We start from the raw sequence: 20246 nt of genomic DNA on the forward strand, positions 1-20246 counted from the left end.
TTTTAAGTTAAAATTTCATTAATAACACAAATACACATAAATTATGAAAAATAGTTAATATTGTAGATATTTTCATATAATTAAAAGTAAATATTTTGTATAATTGAAAGAAAAACTTTCGTATTGAATAAACTTGATTGAGTGAAGATGTGACTAAGCGGTTCTTATATGAATAAATAAAGATGAGGAAGAGTTTCAATGTTACATTGATAATATGTGAATCCAAGGAAGATTATTTAATTTAAAAAATCTTCAGTTTGAGATTCCTAATGGGTATTATATCTGTTAAAAGTAAAATTCTTAATTACCTTTTCTTCTTGAGCAATGTTCCAAAGGATTACAAATTCCCCTCCAAATGCAATTAAAGCATCCTCATCAGGACAATTAGCAGATGTAAATATCTTTCCACCTTTTAGATGCTTCTCAAACACAGGATCAGTCATACTAGATAGATTCCAAACCTTAGAAACACCATCAAAACCAGAGCTGACGAGCAAGTTTGGAATGGAGGTGCAGCAAATTGAAGTTATTGGCTTCATATTAAGGCTTCCATGTACAGAAAAAATGTCTTTTTTGTTGTTTGCTGAAAGAACTCTAATATCATATCCGGAAATATAACCATTCTCAGTAGAAACTATTACAGAGTTTCCATTACAGTAAATGTTTGATTCTGGAACTGCAATTGACTCAGGATCACCCTTCTCTTTCTCATAAACTAGTTTAAAGCTGCTTTTACCATCTCTTATATCTATTAACTGCAAAGCTCTATCGTAGTCAGCGGTTATTATTATGTTGTTTTCAGTATGATGCCAGTTTAAACATTGAACTTTATTGGAACAGTTAATGTATGTATTTACACACTCATTTTTGATTATGTCCCAAATTTTTAGTGATTTATCAGCAGAACCAGATGCAAGAATTTTGGAGTTTCTTGGATGGGAGGCCAAAGACATGACTGCATCTGAGTGTCCATTGTCATTCTTATTTCTCTTTGCATTAATAGTGGAAACAGGATAAATTGAATCAACACAGTCCAAATTCCAGATATTAATTTCACCACTGAAAGATCCGACAGCGAGTAAATTATTCTTGGAACTGAATGAACCTAATGTTAGCCATTCCGAACAAAGTGGATAGTCCCCAATCAGAGTATCGTGGTGCACATAAAAACTTCCGTCTTCAATTGAATATAGGTATACTTGCAATGTTGATGTGTCGTTTTCAATTGAGGTAGTTGCGAGAAGAGAGTCACTATCTCTAATGTTAAGTTCATCATCGTCAGAAAGATCGATATTTTTTAAATAAAGGTCCTTGTTACCAGAAAATATACCTTTTTCAACATGATGGAAAAAATTATCACCATATTGGTCGATAGATTCTGAGTTTAAATCTCCTAGCTCGGCAAATTTTTCGACAATATCATCGTTACTCCTTAGCTCTAAATCTCCAATATCATGCTCATTAATGTATCTTTCTATATCCTCGTCATTCATGCAATAATGGGAATTTCTTATTGGGATTTCCTTTGCATATCCTCTAGGAACCCACGACAACGAACTTATTGCATTACCGTCCATCTAAAAAAAAGAATGATTTTTTTTTCACAGATTTAGTCAATCTCAGCTTTGAACAATCCCGCATTGTCTCCATCACGCGCTGTTTCAAAATAAAGTTGCGAAGACTGTAATATAAATAATTTATAATGATAAGGAGAAATGCAAGGCAAAGAAAAGAATACATTTTGTCAAAGAATTTGGAACTTCTGAGGCGAAAAAAAGTAGAGAGAACTATTAAATTGAAGGAGGCAATTGAAAATGGGAGGCAAATTCCAACGGAGCTTCGCGGAATCTCTGATAAATTATTGGAAGATATTGATCTGACAGACACTTATACAAATCAAAAGTCATTTATTGATAATGAATACTTATCTATTGGACCACACGAACCAAAAATATTAATTACTACCTCCAGAAATCCAAGCAATAGGTTGATACAATTTGTGAAGGAATTAAGTTTAATTATTCCGAACAGCTCCAGAATAAATAGAGGAGGTTATGTATTGAAAGAATTCAGCGATCTTTGTAGATCAAACGGAGCAACTGATCTTATTATAATTCATGAACATAGGGGAGAACCGGACAGTATGATTGTTTCCCACTTTCCACATGGTCCAACAGCTTATTTTTCACTTAATGAAGTAGTTTTGAGACACGACCTACCAAACAAACTGTCAAATGTACCTCAGAGTAACCCTCATTTAATATTTCAGAACTTTAATACGGACCTTGGTCAAAGAGTCTGTGATATTTTAAAACATCTATTCCCTACTTCGACGAGCAACTCGCAGAGAGTGATTTCATTTGTCAATGTTAATGACCAAATTACTTTTCGCAATTATGTATGGGAGAAAAAAGATAATCAACTACATGAGGATGTCCAAATTATCGAATTGGGTCCTAGATTTATACTTAAACTTTACAAAATAGAACTCGGTACTGTTGAAATGAGAAATTTGTCAACAGAATGGGTTCATAGACCATTTTTCAATAAAAGAAAGCTTTTATTGTGATGTTTCAAAGATAAGCTATGTATCTTTTCTTTCTATCCATGCAATTCTGGCCTTTGCGGCTTTGTTCCGGCTTTCATGCGCATCTTCTAGTATTATTCTTGAAACCTCCGCCTCAGATACCCAACATTGACTAGCATGAGTTAAGAGGTTCGAAAGTTCTCTATTTACTTCTTCCTTGCTTCTAGAAAGATTAATTTTTTCTATTAGCTTTCCCGAAGGAATGCCAATTCTTTCTAGTTCCGTTGTATTTTCTTCCATTATTTCCAAAACACTTTTCTGGTCATTTGCTCTCAATATGTCCTCTAAATATTTTAATTTCTCAGAAAGGTCTTTGAATCTTTTGGTCTGCTCCAATATATCTATATAAGCCATTTCACATTGTGCAGACAGTGAAGCCTCTATATCAAAAAAGGTTGCCTTCTCACTGTTGACCAATTTAAGTTCCGGAAAATCGTTAGCGATCGATTCTTGTTCAAAATTTTCTCCTTTACTGGGTAAATAATTGCTCGAAGGGGCAGTTGTCGTTTGTAATATTTGCTGTAATTCAAGTGGTAGGATATTATCATCAACTTCGGGTGTCTTGTTGTTATTTGCCCTTGATGAATATATATCTAGAAATTCTACCAACTCATAATTATTTACTTTTTCTGTGTTTCGAATATCCCCTATTTCTTGAATTGCAGTCAATTCATTCTTGAGTTTATTCATCGAATTTTCAAAATGTTGTCTATCTGATTCTATTGTTCCTTTTAAGAAAGTGATTTCATTACTGAGAGTAATTTTCTCATATATTAATTCTTGGATCATCTTTTTTTGTTCAACAACTTCCTCCAGTAAATTTTTATTTTCCAATTTCATTAATTTACTTTTTTCTTCAATATTAATGATTTCGTTCTCATATTTTCCTCTAATTTCCCTTTCGCAAATATTAATTTGTTCAATATTTTCTTGTTTAAGTCTATTACTTGTCAATTCAATTTCTTTTCTAAGATCTGCATTTTCATTTTCCTTAATTATTAACTCCTTTTGTATTTCATCATAATCTTTAGTTATTTTTTCCAGAGACTCTTTCTTTTTCATTTCAATTATATATCTATTTTTAAGCTCTTTATTTATTTCGTATTTCTCATTTTCTATTCTGAAATTAATAGCCTCTAATTCAGAGATTTTTTGCACATGTTTATCTTTAACTAATTTTTCATTTTCCAACTCTTTTAAAAGCTGTTGATTATTATTTTTTGCTATTTCCAATTCCGAGTCCTTTTTTATAATAATTTGGAACTGATTTGACAATGCATCATTTAACTCCTTATTTTCTCGCACTAATGATTTTAATTTTGAATCATATTCATTATTCTTAATACTCATTTCTTTTACTTTTTGTTTTGTTTCATTTAATTCTACAAATGTCTGACCAAGTCTACTTAAAGCATTGTTTAAATCTATAGACTTTAATTCGATTTCATCTTTATGTTTTTCAATTCCTAACTCAAGTAAGGATATCTTTTCACGGGCATCATTGATCATATTTTTTTCCTTATTAAACTTGTCTTGGAACTCAACTACTTCTGACTGTAAAAAAATGTTTTTTTCTTCCAATTCTCCTATTTTAATACGATAGCATTCGAGAATTGATTGCAAAATCGAGTTTTCCTTTGTTTTTTTCTCAATAATAGTTCTTAATTCAGTTAAATTAGATTCAAGCCTTTTGTTTTCTTCAGAAAGTAGTGTTATATTCTTATGGAGCTGTTCCTCCTGCCCTCTTTTGTCCTTTAATATGTCCTTTAAAAATACGAGTTCATCATTTAATGACTTATTATCCATATTATTAACGTAATAGTTAAATTCACTTATTTTGTCAGGTATACCTATATTTTTTAATTGAGAAATAAAATTATCAAGTTCTTTTGATTGATTATTTGCCCTTTCTAGTTCAGCCATTATTTTTTTGTGTTCTTCTTCCAGAGATGTCAAAGAATTTTTAAGATTAACGTTTTCTTCTTCAATATGCAGGTAATTTGCTCTACTTTGAGTTTCAAGGTTACGTTTTTCATTCAATAATTCGTTTTTTTCTTCAATTAGTTTACAATTCTCGTTTTTAGTCAATTCCAATGAATTACTCAATTTATTGATCAACAATTTATTTTCATTTAGCTCATTTTTTTGTATTAAATTAGATTCATAAAGCTTGTCCACTTCATGAGATATCCTTTCAAAGAAATTTAATCCATTATTTACATATTCTACAAATCCTGTTTTTATTTGTTGGTATATTATTCTTATTGTAGACTCAATTTCTTTAATTTGTTTGATTCTTCTGATCAACCATAAATTTAGTTGATCGATTTTTTCAATTGATCGACAATTATGAAGATTTATTATCGGGATTTTGTTTCTGGTGTATGATGGAATTTGTGTTAACATCACTTGATTTAAATTTTTGTTTTCTAATGTTGAGTTATTTGAATTATTAAATAGATTGTCAAATGAATCAATATTGCTTTGAAAATAAGGAATATTAAGATAATTGTATTGATCTTGAGATGGGTTAAAGGATTTTAAATTGCTTTGAAAGAGTCCTGATTTAGATCCTTGATCAAATACAACTTTTTTAAGGACCTCTACATCCTTTTGTAATGATTGCCCTTCTCTCAAAGTTTGTGCCAATTCCTTAAGGAGTTCATTAGTTGTTTTAGATGAATCACTTGTTAAGTCTTCATTTAAATGATTTTCTATAAACAATTTTTTATCCTTTTTTTTAGATCTGCTTAGCGTATACTTGTTTTCGTCTATTTTTTTTGAATTTTTCTTAGGTGTGATAAATGATTTATCATTATCATTTGCATTATTAGATCCAAAATCGTTAGAAAGATTCAACTTTGGATCATTCAAATGTGATTTCAAAATAAAATCAAAAAAATTTTCATGTGCTGATTTATACATTAGTCAGTTGTATTTATCTCATGCAATTTACAAAAATTTTAATACATTCACGTGGAGTCAGACCCCTCACTGCGCAGTAAACCGCCAGTTTTAGTAAATGAAACAAACATTTACAAGTGCAAATTGATAAAATTTAAGTAAAAGAATTGCTACGTTATGCAAGTTTTCAAGTGAAGCGAAATAATCTTAATAGATCAAAATAACAAAACTTGTTAGTCTATTTTTCAAACCCTAATAAAATAATTCTAATGTGAGAAACGTACTAGATATTGAGGTACTTCTCGAATTAAATATCTCTCAACATATCTATTTTCAATATTAATGACAACTAAAATATAAGTAATTAAATTGAAACATGGTAACTATCTAAACTTGATTCCGCTCTGTTGAGATTCTTTTCAGCCAATAATTTTGCTCTAATTCTTCTCCTCTCCACGATTCTTCGGTATAATGGCTTTGGTACTAACTCATCGAATGCCATATTTAGGAATCCCGAACCTATTGATATAATGTAAAGCCACCAATAAATGGTATAAGTGCCGAATATTTGTTGTAATCCAGGTGTAAATGTGACGATTAATGTACTGCTTGCACTAATACTACATGCGAAATGAAGCCAGGGATTGTTAAACAAAGGTACTGTGAACCAGTCCCAGGTTCTCACAGTATATGCACGTAACATTTCACAGAATACAGCAGCGATAAACGATGCAGTTCTGCCTCTAATAGTTCCGAACGCAACTAGGTCTATATAATCAGGTCCCACTGCGCCTTTTGGGGGGATGCACCAACCATTTTCACCGGTTACACAGCCGAGTCCAAGAATTTCTGCCTTCTCATATATTTCTTTAATGTAACTAATGTCTGAAGGGGAAAGAAATGAATCAATTTTACCTACAGCAACTCCCAATACCTGTTCCATTCTATTTGTAAGAGGGTTAAAAAAATCAATATTTGTAACCCAACCCGTCTTGTTGATACTCATTAAGTTTAACCTCCATTCGTGTGTCTGACAGAAATATCTACCCTCAGAACCATGAAGACAAAGGGACTCTATTGAACTTCTCTGAAACACTCCAAGAGACGAATACATTGAAATAATTAATACTGCAAGAACACAAATAGCCTCGAATATGGCATGCGGTACATTTGCAAAAATCCACCAATCTCTTGTCATTATTGGGCTTTTCTTTGGCCTTGGAGGAACCTTCATCATTTCAGGATTTGGAGGATCAACACTTAGTGCAACAGCGGGACCACCATCTGACATTAAATTCAAAAATAGTATTTGAAGTGCTGCAATAGGTATAGGTAGCTGTGCAGCAATTGCAACAGATAGGTATAATATTTCTCCAATATTTGTTCCCAACAAAAAAGCAACAAATTTCTGTACATTTGAGTATATTTTTCTACCTTCTTCAATTGCATTTACTATTGTAATGAAATTGTCATCAAGAAGTACCATTTCAGAAGCTCCTTTCGCAACCTCAGTTCCACTTATTCCCATTGAAACACCAATGTCTGCTGCCTTCAAAGCAGGTGCATCGTTTACACCATCGCCTGTCATCGCCACTACCTCCCCCTGTCTTTGTAAAGAACGGACAATTGCAATTTTATCCTCCGGTTGTGCTCTACAAAATACACTTACGGAAGATACTATTCTGTCAAATTCCTCACTCTCCAAATGCGGTTTTGATGCATCCCCATTTTCATGTAGTTGATTACAAACAATCGATCCAGAAATTATGTTTAAATCATTAAATTTACCTATTTGAGATGAATTATATGAATTTTCATCTGCAAGCAGTCCTATTGACCTTGCTATTGCGCATGCTGTCGGTTGTTGATCTCCCGTAATCATTATTACACGTACTCCTGCCTCACAGCATTTAGTTATTGCTTTCTCAACTCCTGGTCTTGGTGGATCAAGAAAACCAACCAATCCCAACAAAGTTAATTCATTCCTTTCTAAAACCGATTTGAGTCTTTTATCGCTGCACTCTTCAGAAATTATATCGAGAAAATCCTCACCAGTTAATGGTAAAATTGCTACTCCAAGAACTCTGAGTGCATCGCCACTAAGAAGTCTATTCGAATTCTCTATTTCTTTTATTTCCTGAGGCTTTATTTTTTCGGAGGTATTTATTTGAATAACTGGCTTTTCACCTTTCAATATAGTATTTGACATATACCCGACATGCTTCACTAAGCGATCTGGAGCTCCTTTGATAATAGCTACATGCGTGAATATCCCAGAATCTAAGTTATCAACAGTCTTTGAGTATCTTGAAGATTGAATATTTTGGAGATTAGTTTGTTCAATGTGTTTTTTAGTTTCGTTTTTTGTCTCATTACAAAATATTATATCACCAAATTGATTGGGAATAGGGAGAGAATGTACAGTCATCATCATTTTTCTCGATGATGTAAAAGGGACCTCTGCTGAGGGAATTCTCTTGTAGCTTATTTCACAATATATGTCTTGACTAATTTCATCACTAAACAAATTGCTCTCCACAGATTCATATGATGCTTCTCTTTTTTCTGTTGAACGTTGTAAGTCATCGATTATAGCTGCATCTGGAGAACTTCCCGTTGTTGTAATTTCTGTCTGTAACGCCTTTTTAACAATATTGCTATATTGTGGGTTCAAATTATGTGTATGTGAGGAATTATTCTCATTAAAAGGCGTGTTAATTATAAACTCTCCTTTATCGCTTCCTACTTCAGCAAATTTTTTAAATCCAAATGATGCCTTTGCAGCAGCAACAATTAATGCTCCTTCACTCATATTACCTCTTGTTTTCCATAACTTTCCATCATTATCAAAGACTAACACAGTTCCATAGCTATTCAAATATCCTGCAAGTAGCATGCTTCTTACACACTTTGTATAGGACAAGTCACTATTCAAAGGGTCACCGTAATCTATACATACAGAGTTGTAGTTTACATATTTAAACGGAACTTTGAAATCTTGTTTTAAATTACAACTCTGACTAATTTCATCACACTCAATTATTTCCAGTGTTTTAGTTTTGTTAAATGTCGCTAAATTTAGTATTTCCTCTTTGTTGTTTTGAGTAAGGGACGATGAAAGAAAAATACCACCATTAGGATCATTTCCTCTAGTTGGGTAAAAGGAAAAGAAAGAAGCACAATCATCCTTTGAACCTTTTTTAGTAAATTCATTTGTTGAATTCCCATTATTAATTTCGAAATCACAATTTTTTCTAGAAAAAGTTACCAACTTTACTGCAGTCATTTTACCTTCGGTGAGCGTTCCTGTTTTATCACTACAGATTACTGAACAACAACCCAAAGTTTCCACTGCAGGAAGTTTTCTAATATTGGCCTTTCTTCTGCACATTTCTGAACATCCTATTGATAAACAAATAGTCACTACCATAGGCAATCCTTCTGGAATGGATGAAACAGCAAATCCAACGGCAACAAGTATAATGCCAAAAACAGGATTGCTGTTAGGATGAGAAGGATCTTTGTAATTTGTCAAAAGTGCAACAATTACAATTATGATCAAAACAAATAAAGACATAAATCCAATAAAACCACCAAGTCTATTCAATCCTATCTGAAGTGGAGTCCCATTACTTGAACTACTTTGTGCAAGCTTCAATTGCTGGGCTATCCTTCCTATTTGGGTATTCATTCCAGTAAGTACTACGATTGCCTTTCCAGTTCCATTAGTTACTGCTGTTGAAGCAAAACATAGATTAGTTGGAAATGGACTCTGAAGATCTGTATTTACTAGATTTTTCAACACATCTTCAGATTCACCTGTTAATAAGGCCTCATTACATCTTATCTCTGTCGTTTCAACCAGTCTAACATCTGCAGGAACACTATCACCTGTTCTTAACAGAATAACGTCCCCTGGTACGAGTTTAGATGCGGGGATAACATTCACAATTCCAGATCTTATTATTGTACACTTCGGAGAGGAAAGGTCAGCAAGTTTCGCAAGTGCATTAGATGCACTATTCTCCATGTATGTTGCAAGACTTGCATTAATCAAAACAATAAATATTATTCCAACCCCTTCTACCCATTCCTGAAAAGCGAGGGAAACAATACCAGCTATTAATAGAAGAGATACTACTAATGATGTGAATTGACTTAAAAATATTTTCCATATTGGTTCAAGTTTCTCTTTTTGAAGTTCGTTTGGACCATATTTGTTTTCTAAAAGTTCATTAGCAAAACATTCATCAAGTCCAGTAGTCAAATCAGTAGATAGTTCATTTATCAAGGAGTTTAAATCTATGTGACTCCAATATTGAATGGACTTCTGTTTCTCGTTCTCTTCCAATGTTTGTTCCAAAGCTTTGGATATGAACTCAGGATTTCTTTTTCTTGCTTCTTCTATCGTTTCAGGTAACATTTGTGCAGACATGCTCAATTTATTAATTATCATATCCTGAACTGCCGTTTCATTATATTGTAAATCCGGTAGACTAGTCATAACATCAGAACTTAATTGTTTCCCAAAGTGATTGTTTTCATTTGAATAGACAAAACGATGTAACAAATTCCTGCTTGCTAACAGATTTATTCTATTCTGAATAAATATTTGCGGATTAGGAGAACAAGTATCCGGATTTGGTTCTTCATCTGCAATTTCTGCATGAAGCTGGTGCTTTCCATTTGGGGTCATATCAACAAAAACGCTTGCAGTTGAATTTGGGGACATAATTCGCGATGAAGGAGATGAGTTGCTTCCATTAAAGTTGTAAATGGATGTATTCTGCGAAGAATTAACTGTATTCTTCAGTGCAAATTGATTGGTCATTTCTAATTTTTTCTCATTCCTTCTATTTAAAATAGAATAAAGTGTATTTTGAGTCGACATCGTACTTTTAGAAGACTGTGTAATTTGGTTCTGCAAATTAGAGTCAAAAGAATCATTGCTTCCCGTCATGAATAATAAAATTAAAAAAACTAATAAGGCTACTTAATTTCAATTTTTACAGGAATATAGCGTGTTGTATTATAGATTAAGTTATGCTCGATTTCGAGAAGGGAAACATAATTTTTTTTCAAAAAAACCAAGCGCTAGAAATAAAATAAAATAGAACAATAGTCAGTTCAATCGTTTTGTGGTCCTCCCCCTTGTAATTCGAAAATCGTTTCTATTTCTAGCTCTGCCAGTTGGCCTCGAGGACTCCCTTTGAATCATTTCAGTTTTTGCGGTGACGATATTCTCGTCGCCCATTCTAATAAATTTGATGTTGTTTCCGCGAATGTAACATTCAATCATTTTACTAAACGAATTGCCACATTTGGATGTGCATACAACATTGAAGAGCGATATATTCATAAATCCATCAACACCTGTCAAAATTCCAGAGTACGTTTCACCGTTTTTAAGCTCCACCAACTGAAAATAATTAATAATACTTCAAAGATCAATAAGGATAACTTACTATAGGTTTCTGATATGCTGCCTTAATAACAGATAAGGGTAACTAAACTAAATTAGCGAATAAATCAGTAGAAATAATGAAAAGAAACTTACCACCATGTTAAAGATAAAACTGAACATCGAGACGAGGACAAACAGGGAAAAGTGTGAGCGGGAAAAAAAAGTTAGTTCCATGTTTCTACATAAATCCTACCTTCCTTAAATAAATTCTCAAAAAAACTTGAATCTCCGTACGTATTTAGTAATGTTGTCGCAATTTCACTCTTTATTCCTGATGAAAAATCCCTACTTCCACAAATGAAGATGATTGCTTCCTTATTATCCAATGTATTCTTTATTACTTCCTTTTTTTTTGATATCAGGTCTCTGACATGGGTATTTTCCGATTTAGAGAGTGCTATAAATACATCAGTCAGTGTGTCAGTATTCTTAAATGTTTCAATTTCATCTTCGTACAGAATTTGCTCACTTGTTTTGCATCCATAAAATAAATATGAATTTGTCTTATGGATTTGTTTCTTCTCATTAAGAATGAACATACGTTCATTTAGAAGTGCTCGCATTGGAGCAATACCACTGCCATGTGAAAACAACAACATTGGAACAGTTAATTTTTTTAAATCGAATTTTGAAGTTCTAATTATCCCAAGAACAGGATCTTTTTGATTCATATTCAATAAATAATTTGAGCATAAACCTTGAAAATATATCGGATTTTTCTCATTTAAATAATTTAGGGAGTTATCAAAATATCTTGGACCCTCAATATACGTGCTGATAGTTAATTCTATTGCATTAGGCGAACAGAGAGAGGAGGAGGAAATTGAATAACTTCTAAACCTCTGCTTCATTCCATGAAATAATAAAAATCTTTCAACTGGAACAGGAGTCAAGCTTTTCATGAAATTACAAATAAACCATATAAAAGAGCATTTATAACTTGACTTAAATTCATTGTAATAACTATTGTTTGTTATGAATTCAATTTCATTAGAATTCAAATACGGAAAAAATTGTGAAATTGAGTCTTGCGAAGGTAGTGTTATGAGGTCAAAATAATAAGTTAAAATGTGCTTTAAAGTACAAGAACTTGGGAATGGAACTTCAAAATTTGTTAATTTATCATTTTTTGGCAAAAAGTTAACCAAAGTGTTTTCCAAAATAGCTGGTTCTTGAATACCAAGGATTTTATCTGAGAAGAAGAGTATTGTACTTGTTGGATTTGCAGGTAGAATGTCAATAATGTCAAATGTTCGATATTTCAAAAAATCTGGTAGTTTTAATTTTAGATTAAATACATATTTACTATGGATATCATCTATTCTATATTTAAAAAGAATTGATCTTGATTCAATATGGAATTCAGATAAATTGAAATATTTATCAGAAATATGGCAGTTACCCTTATACTTGATATTTTTAATTTCGTGGTTATTCAAGACACAAATAATGCTATCATCACTCTTAAATTCACTTATATAAGTTGTTTTCGAAATATTAATGCCAATATCGTCTTTGATTTTTACGGCAAAAACATTTTCCCACCAGAATATTAGGTCATTTTCATTCCCATTAACTTCATCTAATTTTGCAATTTCAGAATACTTGATACCTCCAAGTCTATGAATATATTTATCTAAATTAATTGCTGCCTTATTGAAATTACAGTCATATATTGAACTTCCAAGGCCAATAACTGTGTAATTAATATTTAAAAAAATTTTATTATTGGCTCTGATCATACCCTTCAAAAATCTGATAAATTTGAATGAAGTAGAAGGAAAGCTACCATTTCCAGAAGTTGAAATGACGAAAATAAAAACATCATTAGTATTGAATTTAATACTTTTGTTTAAAATATAATTCACTTCATATATATCTGTTTTAAGATTGTTATTCTCGAGTAGTATTTTTAGAATTTTGGAAATATGTCTAGAATTACCTGTTTCAGTTGAGTAAAATATTATGAACCGTCTCAAGGGAGAATTCCAAAAATTAATTACAGGTACGTTTAATTCTTTTAAAAATAAGTACAAACCCAGGGAGATGCTACATATTGAGGCTATTTTAGAAATCCTTCCTGTATCAAGAATCATTTAGTCTTAAATAATTTTATCCAAATGCGCGAGATAATTAAAAAAAAAAAAATAAATCAAAATTTTGGAGATGCAATAATACTCCAAGACAAATTACTTTAGGTTAATGCATTAAGCTGTGTTATATAGTTTCTACTATAAGTTATAATTCAATTTTGTCCCTGACATTCATTAGAATTTCTGCTTTTTAATTCACACCTCCACCACCTTTGTAATATAACTGCTGCTCTCTCTCTTGTGTACATTATTCCCCAAACAAGAATATTTAGTGTTTCATTCCAGTGTGATTTCCATCTTCTGTAAGCTCTCTGAAGAATAATGGATGATTTTGTTTCTAAATCAACTTCTTCAATCATTTTTTTTTCATTGGTTCATTTGTGAGGCGGCTCTACATGGAACTAAATCAAGTAAATGAATTTATGAATAAAGGTTCATACACACTCGTGAATATTAATAATTTAACATTAAAAAAATTAATATTAACATACAATAAAATAAATAGGTTATTTTAAAATCTGAGTTATTTAAATGATCACAAAAGTATGCCTTAAAAAGAATATTTTATTAACTGAACTGATTTTGAATGAAATATTTTGATTAAAAAACTAAAAAACATAGAAAATTTTGATGTATAGATATTATAATCGTTAAATAGTCATTTTTATTGTTTTTTATAAAAAAGTTTAATACTAAATTATTTTCCCTCATTCTTTGAGCGGATGTTTTTTTTTACTTTTTTTATTTTATTTTTATTGGGGTTCTGACAAAGTTTTATATAATTATTATGTATGAAGGATATTGAACACCGATATAATACTAACTGGTTAAGTAGAAATGATTCTGCTAATGACTTTAATAATAACCAGAATATTACATTATTGATATGTATTAAAACCGAAATACGAAACATTGTTACATCACTCAAGTTATACAAACATGGTGGTGATAACTCGAGGTACAACAAAGAGATTATTGAGAATTTAGATTTTTCAGTTGCATATCAATTTCAGTCTCTTTTGGAAAATGTTTTGGCGTCTAACAAAGCTAATATAGAATGTGGGAGATTAGATCCTTTTCTGGAGGTAATTCAATCACCAGAATTTGGTGGAAATGTAACTGCAACTGTTTTAAATGCTATTGATCAGTTTATTTTATATGGAATTATTTATATCGATGAACCTAATAAGTATGTATCGATTAATAAGCTTGTTGAAAGTATACTAAACTGTAGATTCACTTCATCAGGTGTTGAATCTGATGAAATAGCACTCCAAAAACTTCTAGACCTTTTGGTAAACGTAGTAAATTCGGAATTTGGTGAATTTATTTCTTCAGAAAACTTAATAAAGTGTGTCTTAAAGTGTTTTCAGATTTCCAGACAACCAAGGTCAACACTTTTATTAAGGTCTTTAGGTGAGAGTTCTATACAAAAATTAATCGTTTCTATTTTGTCTAAGATTGTAAAAAAAGAAATTAATGAAAGAGAGGATTGTTGTGTCACTTTAATTAGAATAGTTAATTTTTTATCAATGCTATCATTTTATGGTATTCAGACAATTCAACTAGATGAATCAAAAATAGGAGATACAAAAAAAGAAGAAATTCTAAAGATAATGAAAAAAACAGTCCAGATGGACGGTTTAGATAATAATTCAGTATTTGAAATCCGCAGGATGGGTTTAAATCTTTTAAATATAGCTATTGAGAGTGGTGGGGAGCAACTAGATAAGTTCCCAGAATTTTTGATGTTAATTCAAGAATTATGTATAAATTTATTATTATTTTCATTAAAGGAACTATCAATGTTGCAACTAACGTTTAGATGTTTATTCACTATTTTTTTTAATTTTAGGTCCCATATAAAATTACAAATGGAACTTTGCCTAACTGCACTTCACATAAGAATTGCAAATAACGGTGTGAATAAAATTGACCTTATTCCTATTAATATTCATGACTTTTGTTTTTCACTGGAACAAAGAGAATTTGCACTAAACTCTTTGATTGAAATATGTAAGGATCCAACTTTTATTTGTGAGATTTTCCAGAATTACGATTGTAATATTTATTGTGGAAATGTATTTCAGGCAATTACAAGAACATTCGTTGATCAATTCAAATTCGAACATAAACATCAGAATAAAAAAAGTAATAAATTAACGAAAACATTGACAATATTTCAACGTTTAGGATTTAATGGACTAACGAATATTTTGAAAGGTATTTATACAGGAATAAAAAATAATCACAAGAATTTTTCTGAAGAAAATGACATAAACAACGAAATAAAATTTCAACTCTTTTTATTGAGACAGAGAGATATGAAGATTAATCTTTCTAAATTATGCAATTTATTTAATGAAAATCCTTCAAATTTTCTGGAAAAGTTCAAGAAAACTGGAATTTTTAATAGTGAAATTACTCCTATTGAGCTAGCAAGGTTTTTTAGATATGCACCTAATATTGATTATTACAATCTTGGTGAGTATCTTTCTAAAAATAGGGATTGGAATAACAGTGTGAGGTCCGCATATATGTCCACATTCGACTTCTCAGGTAAATCTGTGGTTGCGTCTCTTCGAGAGGTACTAGGGACATTTAAATTGCCAGGAGAATCACAACAGATAGAGAGAATAATGGAATCTTTTTCACAGGAATTTTTTTGGCAACAAAAAATCAATGAAGATTCTAACTCAAGTGATTCTACTATTAATGAAAGTACCTCGAGAGTAATCAATATTTTTGAAGATGGAAGTAATGAGCAAAGAAGTATAGTATTGGATAATAATGATACGATTTTTATTTTGAGCTATTCTATTATTATGCTCAACACAGACTTGCACAACGCACAAGTGAAGCACAAGATGTCAGTTGATGATTTCATAAAAAATAATAGAGGAATTAATAATGGGTTAGATTTACCAAGAGAATTCTTAACTTCTATTTTTAATGAAATAAAAAACAACGGCATTAAGTTGAATGAAAATCATGGGTTAATAGGTAAACAAAATCGTCATTCTTCAAGTATTGATATTGGAATTTGGGATTCATGGCTTAAAAAGCACTCTTTAAATAAATTATCGTTGGATTTAAATAACAAGATTGAGAGAGATGTAACATATATTAGCATTTACGAAGAAATGTTGAATATTATTGTTGAAATGGGATTGGTTGGATGTATTATGACCTGTTTAGAAAATTCATCGAACATTCAAATTCTATTTAAATGCATTAATGGGATACTTGAGCTAGTGCATTTGTGTTGTATTTTTTCAAAAAAGAATGTTATTAATGACTTGATTGAACGCACTAGTAAATTTATTAATTTGGAGCTTTCAGCAAAATCACAGCTTATTCTACCTATATTCTTACATATTGTCAGAATAACAATAAATAAATGGGATGAAGATTCTCCTTGGTATACATTATTCAATGTTTTGTTCATGTTGAATTCATTAAAATTATTTCCTCAAAAATCTATTGAAATAGAGGAATTAAAAGATAACCAGGGAAAAGTTATCTCTAGTTATTCGAATATACAATACCCGAGATTGTGCTTCACAACGAGGGCAATGACTTTTGGAATGACCAATGGCTTCGAATATTTTTTAGAACTAGCAAAAAATGCAAATAGACATATTGAAACAAATTTAGATAAACAAGAGTCTAACTCAATTTTGAAAATAAATAAGAACTCCTTCTCTTGGTCAGAAAAATTTATTAGTTCATCATCTTTGAGTAATAACAATTGGCTCGGTGATATAACAAACATATTATTTCGTTCCATTGAAGAAGACGACGAAGAGAATATTAGATTTGCTTCTGAACCTACGAAAATTTTTGATTCAATAATACAATTTATTATTGAAGAAGATACAATGTTTCCAGATAAATATCGTTGTGAAAATATTCCAACTCCATCGGAGATAATTTTGTCTTGGATAATAAATGGAAGTTCACCATATTTAGCTATTTCTATTTATTCTATAATAATAAATTCGGTGATTTGGGAGGCTGATGTGTCCCCAATTATTTCATGTAAAAATAAATTGTTAATTGATTCGATTATGGTGAATGAAAAAATGCCATTAATATCTACAGGTAATTCATGGGAAATGCTTTCTCATTATATTTCAGACTCCCAAAAAATACATGATATTTTGATAAATGGTATAAAATCAATTGAACTAAAAAATTGTCGAAAAGTAGTTGATGTTTTAATGAGAATTATAGAACAGTTCCCACTTTCTGAAAGGCAAAATACCAATTCGAGCATAGCGGCTCTAAACATTCCCTCTCCTAATCAAAATTTCAACTCTGAAAATAATCAGAGCAGCGAACAAGAAATATTCTATCTTGATTGGGGACCACTCTTGATAACTGAAAAAAAAAAGGTCTTGAACTTCAGAAAGATTTCAGATCCACTAATTTCAATTGGAATAATAATGTCCATTGTAATAATTAATGTTTCTGAGAGTTCTCTAAGAGAAATAAATATAAATAATGATTTTTTATCTTCCGATATTTGGGATGAAATTTTCGGGTTCTTTAAAAGAAATATGATGAGATACTCAATATTTACTTTTTTTAATAAATTTGACAACAAACTTCAAACTGATCAAAGTACTAATAAGGATTCAGAGGATGCTCAAGACTTCCCTAGATCTCTGTCTCGTTCAGATTATATGTTTGCAGAGAGAATTATTACTAGTTCACTTGTCTTGTTAATTCATCTTAGTAGGATACAACATGCACAACCAAAAGAGTTGACTTCAATATTACAGCTTTTATTGCAGCTCCACCCAATTATCTTCAGTTTACATTCTGAAAAGATAATTGCTACTATACAGATAATGATGTGCACTGAAAGAAAAGGAGTTCAATTAATAGAATCAGATAATAATTTAATTGATTGTTATACTAATTGTTTCCCGGATGGAAATTCTGTCTTGTTAATGCTAGGAATATTACAGAGAATGGTATATATTCCTCCCATCTCTTCTTTAGAAGAAAAAGTATATAAAATTCCCGAATTTTATCCTGGAAAACTTTCAGATCCACAAATATTGGTTTTATCATCCCTTGAGTGTATCGGGATGTGGTTATATAATCCAAGATACTCCTCATTATTGTTTGATAATATATCACTAATTATCCAAACGCTTATTACGTTTGCCATATTTACACCAACAACATTGAATGGTCGTGTTGTGTCTCCTCCTTTAGAAGATGATGATAATATTGAATATAATTATGATGCTAATTTACAGGCAATTTCACTTACTTTCTCTTTGCTTTCAGTATTTACAAACCAGGACAGTAAAGTTCTTATTACTCAAGTTGTACATACACTTTGTATTGCCGCATCTTTTGGTCCAAATATTGTAAGGAATCACACAATGAATCGCATTCAACAGACCCTTGGGTCTCTTCACTTGGGTAGCTTCTGGTTTGTCAGTGATCCCTGGATTTGGTTTGAACTTATTGACGCATGTTTCATACCTTTAATTACATTTGATTTTAGATTCCCATTTTATAATAATTCAAATATGGAAGGCGACAATACATCATTGCTTTTAGCTCAATACTTTACTCTTAACGTTGCTCAACTAGTTCTTGGTGCAGAGGCTGTCTATAGTAGACAAGTACATTCAGTAACAATGGTTTCAAAAATTATCCTCACAAGGATAGACTTATTATTAGAACCATTAGAGTTTTATCCTGCAAACAAATTAGAATCGGAAATTTGCGAAATTACATCTGAAGAATATTCAAATAAACGATTTCTACTCTTGGTACCCGTACTAGTTATTTTTGTAAACGTACTTGTTCAAAACACAGCAGGTAACTCCTCCATGTTTTTCTCTGAGACACTAAAGAATATTATATTAGTTGTTTTAAGTACAAAGATTCATGCATCTTATCAAGAATTGGTTACAAATGCAGTTTATTATTTTCGGGGGTTGAGAGGTAGATATCTTACAACAGACTTAGTTAATATTTTAAAAGACTTAAATGAAGGAGACATTTTTTGTATAATTAAGAGTATTATTGATTCTTTAATAAAACCCACATTACCTGATATTGCTTCTGAGATAACAGCGGTAGTAGGAGATATACAAGCACAAGTAAATATTGAGCCAAATGAAGTGTTATTATATGAAGATACCTAACTATCTAATTTAAGTATTGGTTCTAAAACTTGTTCTTGTGTTAATTTTTGCTCTTAAATTATATTTTGTTGAGAGAATTGTCAAAATCCAACTTGTAGCAAATATCAAAGGGTAGTTTATAATTTGGAATTTAGGAAAAAAAAATTATAGAATAAGCGGGTTTCTTTTTGCTTGCTGATATTAGTATAAAGAATATAAGTAATTAATTTATAAACTTGTGTTATATTTCTAGTTTATTATTCATGATGGAAAGAAATTTGGAGGCTTGTGAATCAGCTACTCTAGATAATTTGTATTTGTGTGATTTTGAAACGAAGGTTAGACATGGATTCATAAGACGTGTTTATGGCCTACTTTCAATTAATCTTGCAATTACATTTGGAATTGTTTTATTTTTTTCATTTTACAATGCTGCATCAATATGGTTATTTGAGAATTACTGGATTAGCATCCTTTCCTCCATTTTATCCCTAATAATAATTATAATAACTTCATTCTGCCCAGGAATTGCTAAAAACCACTATTATGGATTCATTATATTAAATGTCTTGTCATTATTATTTGGAATAACTGTTTCCGCATTGGCGATATGTGTAGAAAAAGTTTCAGTGCTCATATCATGCGGAATTACAGTTTTAATATTTATTTTTCTAACGTTTTTTGCATTACAAGTAAAGTACGATTTCACAGGGTGGGGACCTTATTTGTTGATTGGAGTTCTAATTTTATTCATTTATGGGATAGTATTAATATTCGTTCCCAGAAGTAACATTGCATACACAGTGTTCGGTGGTATAGGTGTTAGTGTATTTTCTTTCTATATAATTTACGATACTCAGAAAATTGTCGGAGGCAAACATAGAAAGTTTCAATTTGGAACAGATGATTATATTTTTGCAACTATCTCGCTGTATCTCGATATTATATATGTTTTTACATATATATTGACGATCTTCGGTTCACTTGACAGATAGAATAGTTTTAATGTGTACCCGTTGATCTTTATCAGGAATTTGCTGCAA

General features: G+C 31.0%; 8 protein-coding genes across 8 annotated transcripts; 3 read left to right on the top strand and 5 right to left on the bottom strand.

Annotated features, from left to right (window-relative positions):
• Positions 1 to 266: 266 nt before the first annotated feature.
• On the bottom strand, positions 267 to 1577 carry FG386_000733 (PWP1 family protein; the record flags this gene model as incomplete). The annotated part of the gene is made up of 1 exon (XM_067340077.1): positions 267 to 1577. The coding sequence occupies one exon, from the start codon at positions 1575 to 1577 to the stop codon at positions 267 to 269; it is 1311 nt and encodes a 436-aa protein (XP_067195885.1).
• Positions 1578 to 1702: 125 nt separating this feature from the next.
• On the top strand, positions 1703 to 2569 carry FG386_000734 (IMP4 U3 small nucleolar ribonucleoprotein; the record flags this gene model as incomplete). The annotated part of the gene is made up of 1 exon (XM_067340078.1): positions 1703 to 2569. The coding sequence occupies one exon, from the start codon at positions 1703 to 1705 to the stop codon at positions 2567 to 2569; it is 867 nt and encodes a 288-aa protein (XP_067195886.1).
• A 15-nt stretch (positions 2570 to 2584) lies between these two features.
• Positions 2585 to 5512, bottom strand: FG386_000735 (coiled-coil protein; the record flags this gene model as incomplete). The annotated part of the gene is made up of 1 exon (XM_067340079.1): positions 2585 to 5512. One exon carries the CDS (start codon positions 5510 to 5512, stop codon positions 2585 to 2587), a length of 2928 nt encoding a protein of 975 aa, XP_067195887.1.
• A 343-nt stretch (positions 5513 to 5855) lies between these two features.
• Positions 5856 to 10451, bottom strand: FG386_000736 (P-type ATpase involved in cation transport; the record flags this gene model as incomplete). Its single annotated transcript, XM_067340080.1, has 1 exon — positions 5856 to 10451. One exon carries the CDS (start codon positions 10449 to 10451, stop codon positions 5856 to 5858), a length of 4596 nt encoding a protein of 1531 aa, XP_067195888.1.
• A 162-nt stretch (positions 10452 to 10613) lies between these two features.
• On the bottom strand, positions 10614 to 11054 carry FG386_000738 (LSM domain-containing protein; the record flags this gene model as incomplete). Its single annotated transcript, XM_067340082.1, has 3 exons — positions 10614 to 10910; positions 10957 to 10998; positions 11049 to 11054. The coding sequence occupies 3 exons, from the start codon at positions 11052 to 11054 to the stop codon at positions 10614 to 10616; spliced, it is 345 nt and encodes a 114-aa protein (XP_067195890.1).
• Positions 11055 to 11119: 65 nt separating this feature from the next.
• Positions 11120 to 13051, bottom strand: FG386_000739 (uncharacterized protein; the record flags this gene model as incomplete). Its single annotated transcript, XM_067340083.1, has 1 exon — positions 11120 to 13051. One exon carries the CDS (start codon positions 13049 to 13051, stop codon positions 11120 to 11122), a length of 1932 nt encoding a protein of 643 aa, XP_067195891.1.
• Positions 13052 to 13839: 788 nt separating this feature from the next.
• Positions 13840 to 19224, top strand: FG386_000740 (uncharacterized protein; the record flags this gene model as incomplete). Its single annotated transcript, XM_067340084.1, has 1 exon — positions 13840 to 19224. One exon carries the CDS (start codon positions 13840 to 13842, stop codon positions 19222 to 19224), a length of 5385 nt encoding a protein of 1794 aa, XP_067195892.1.
• A 245-nt stretch (positions 19225 to 19469) lies between these two features.
• FG386_000741 (N-methyl-D-aspartate receptor-associated protein) lies at positions 19470 to 20198 on the top strand (the record flags this gene model as incomplete). The annotated part of the gene is made up of 1 exon (XM_067340085.1): positions 19470 to 20198. One exon carries the CDS (start codon positions 19470 to 19472, stop codon positions 20196 to 20198), a length of 729 nt encoding a protein of 242 aa, XP_067195893.1.
• Positions 20199 to 20246: the final 48 nt, after the last annotated feature.

This window comes from Cryptosporidium ryanae (genome assembly GCF_009792415.1).
Source record: "Cryptosporidium ryanae isolate 45019 chromosome Unknown contig_17, whole genome shotgun sequence".
NCBI lineage: Eukaryota > Apicomplexa > Conoidasida > Eucoccidiorida > Cryptosporidiidae > Cryptosporidium > Cryptosporidium ryanae.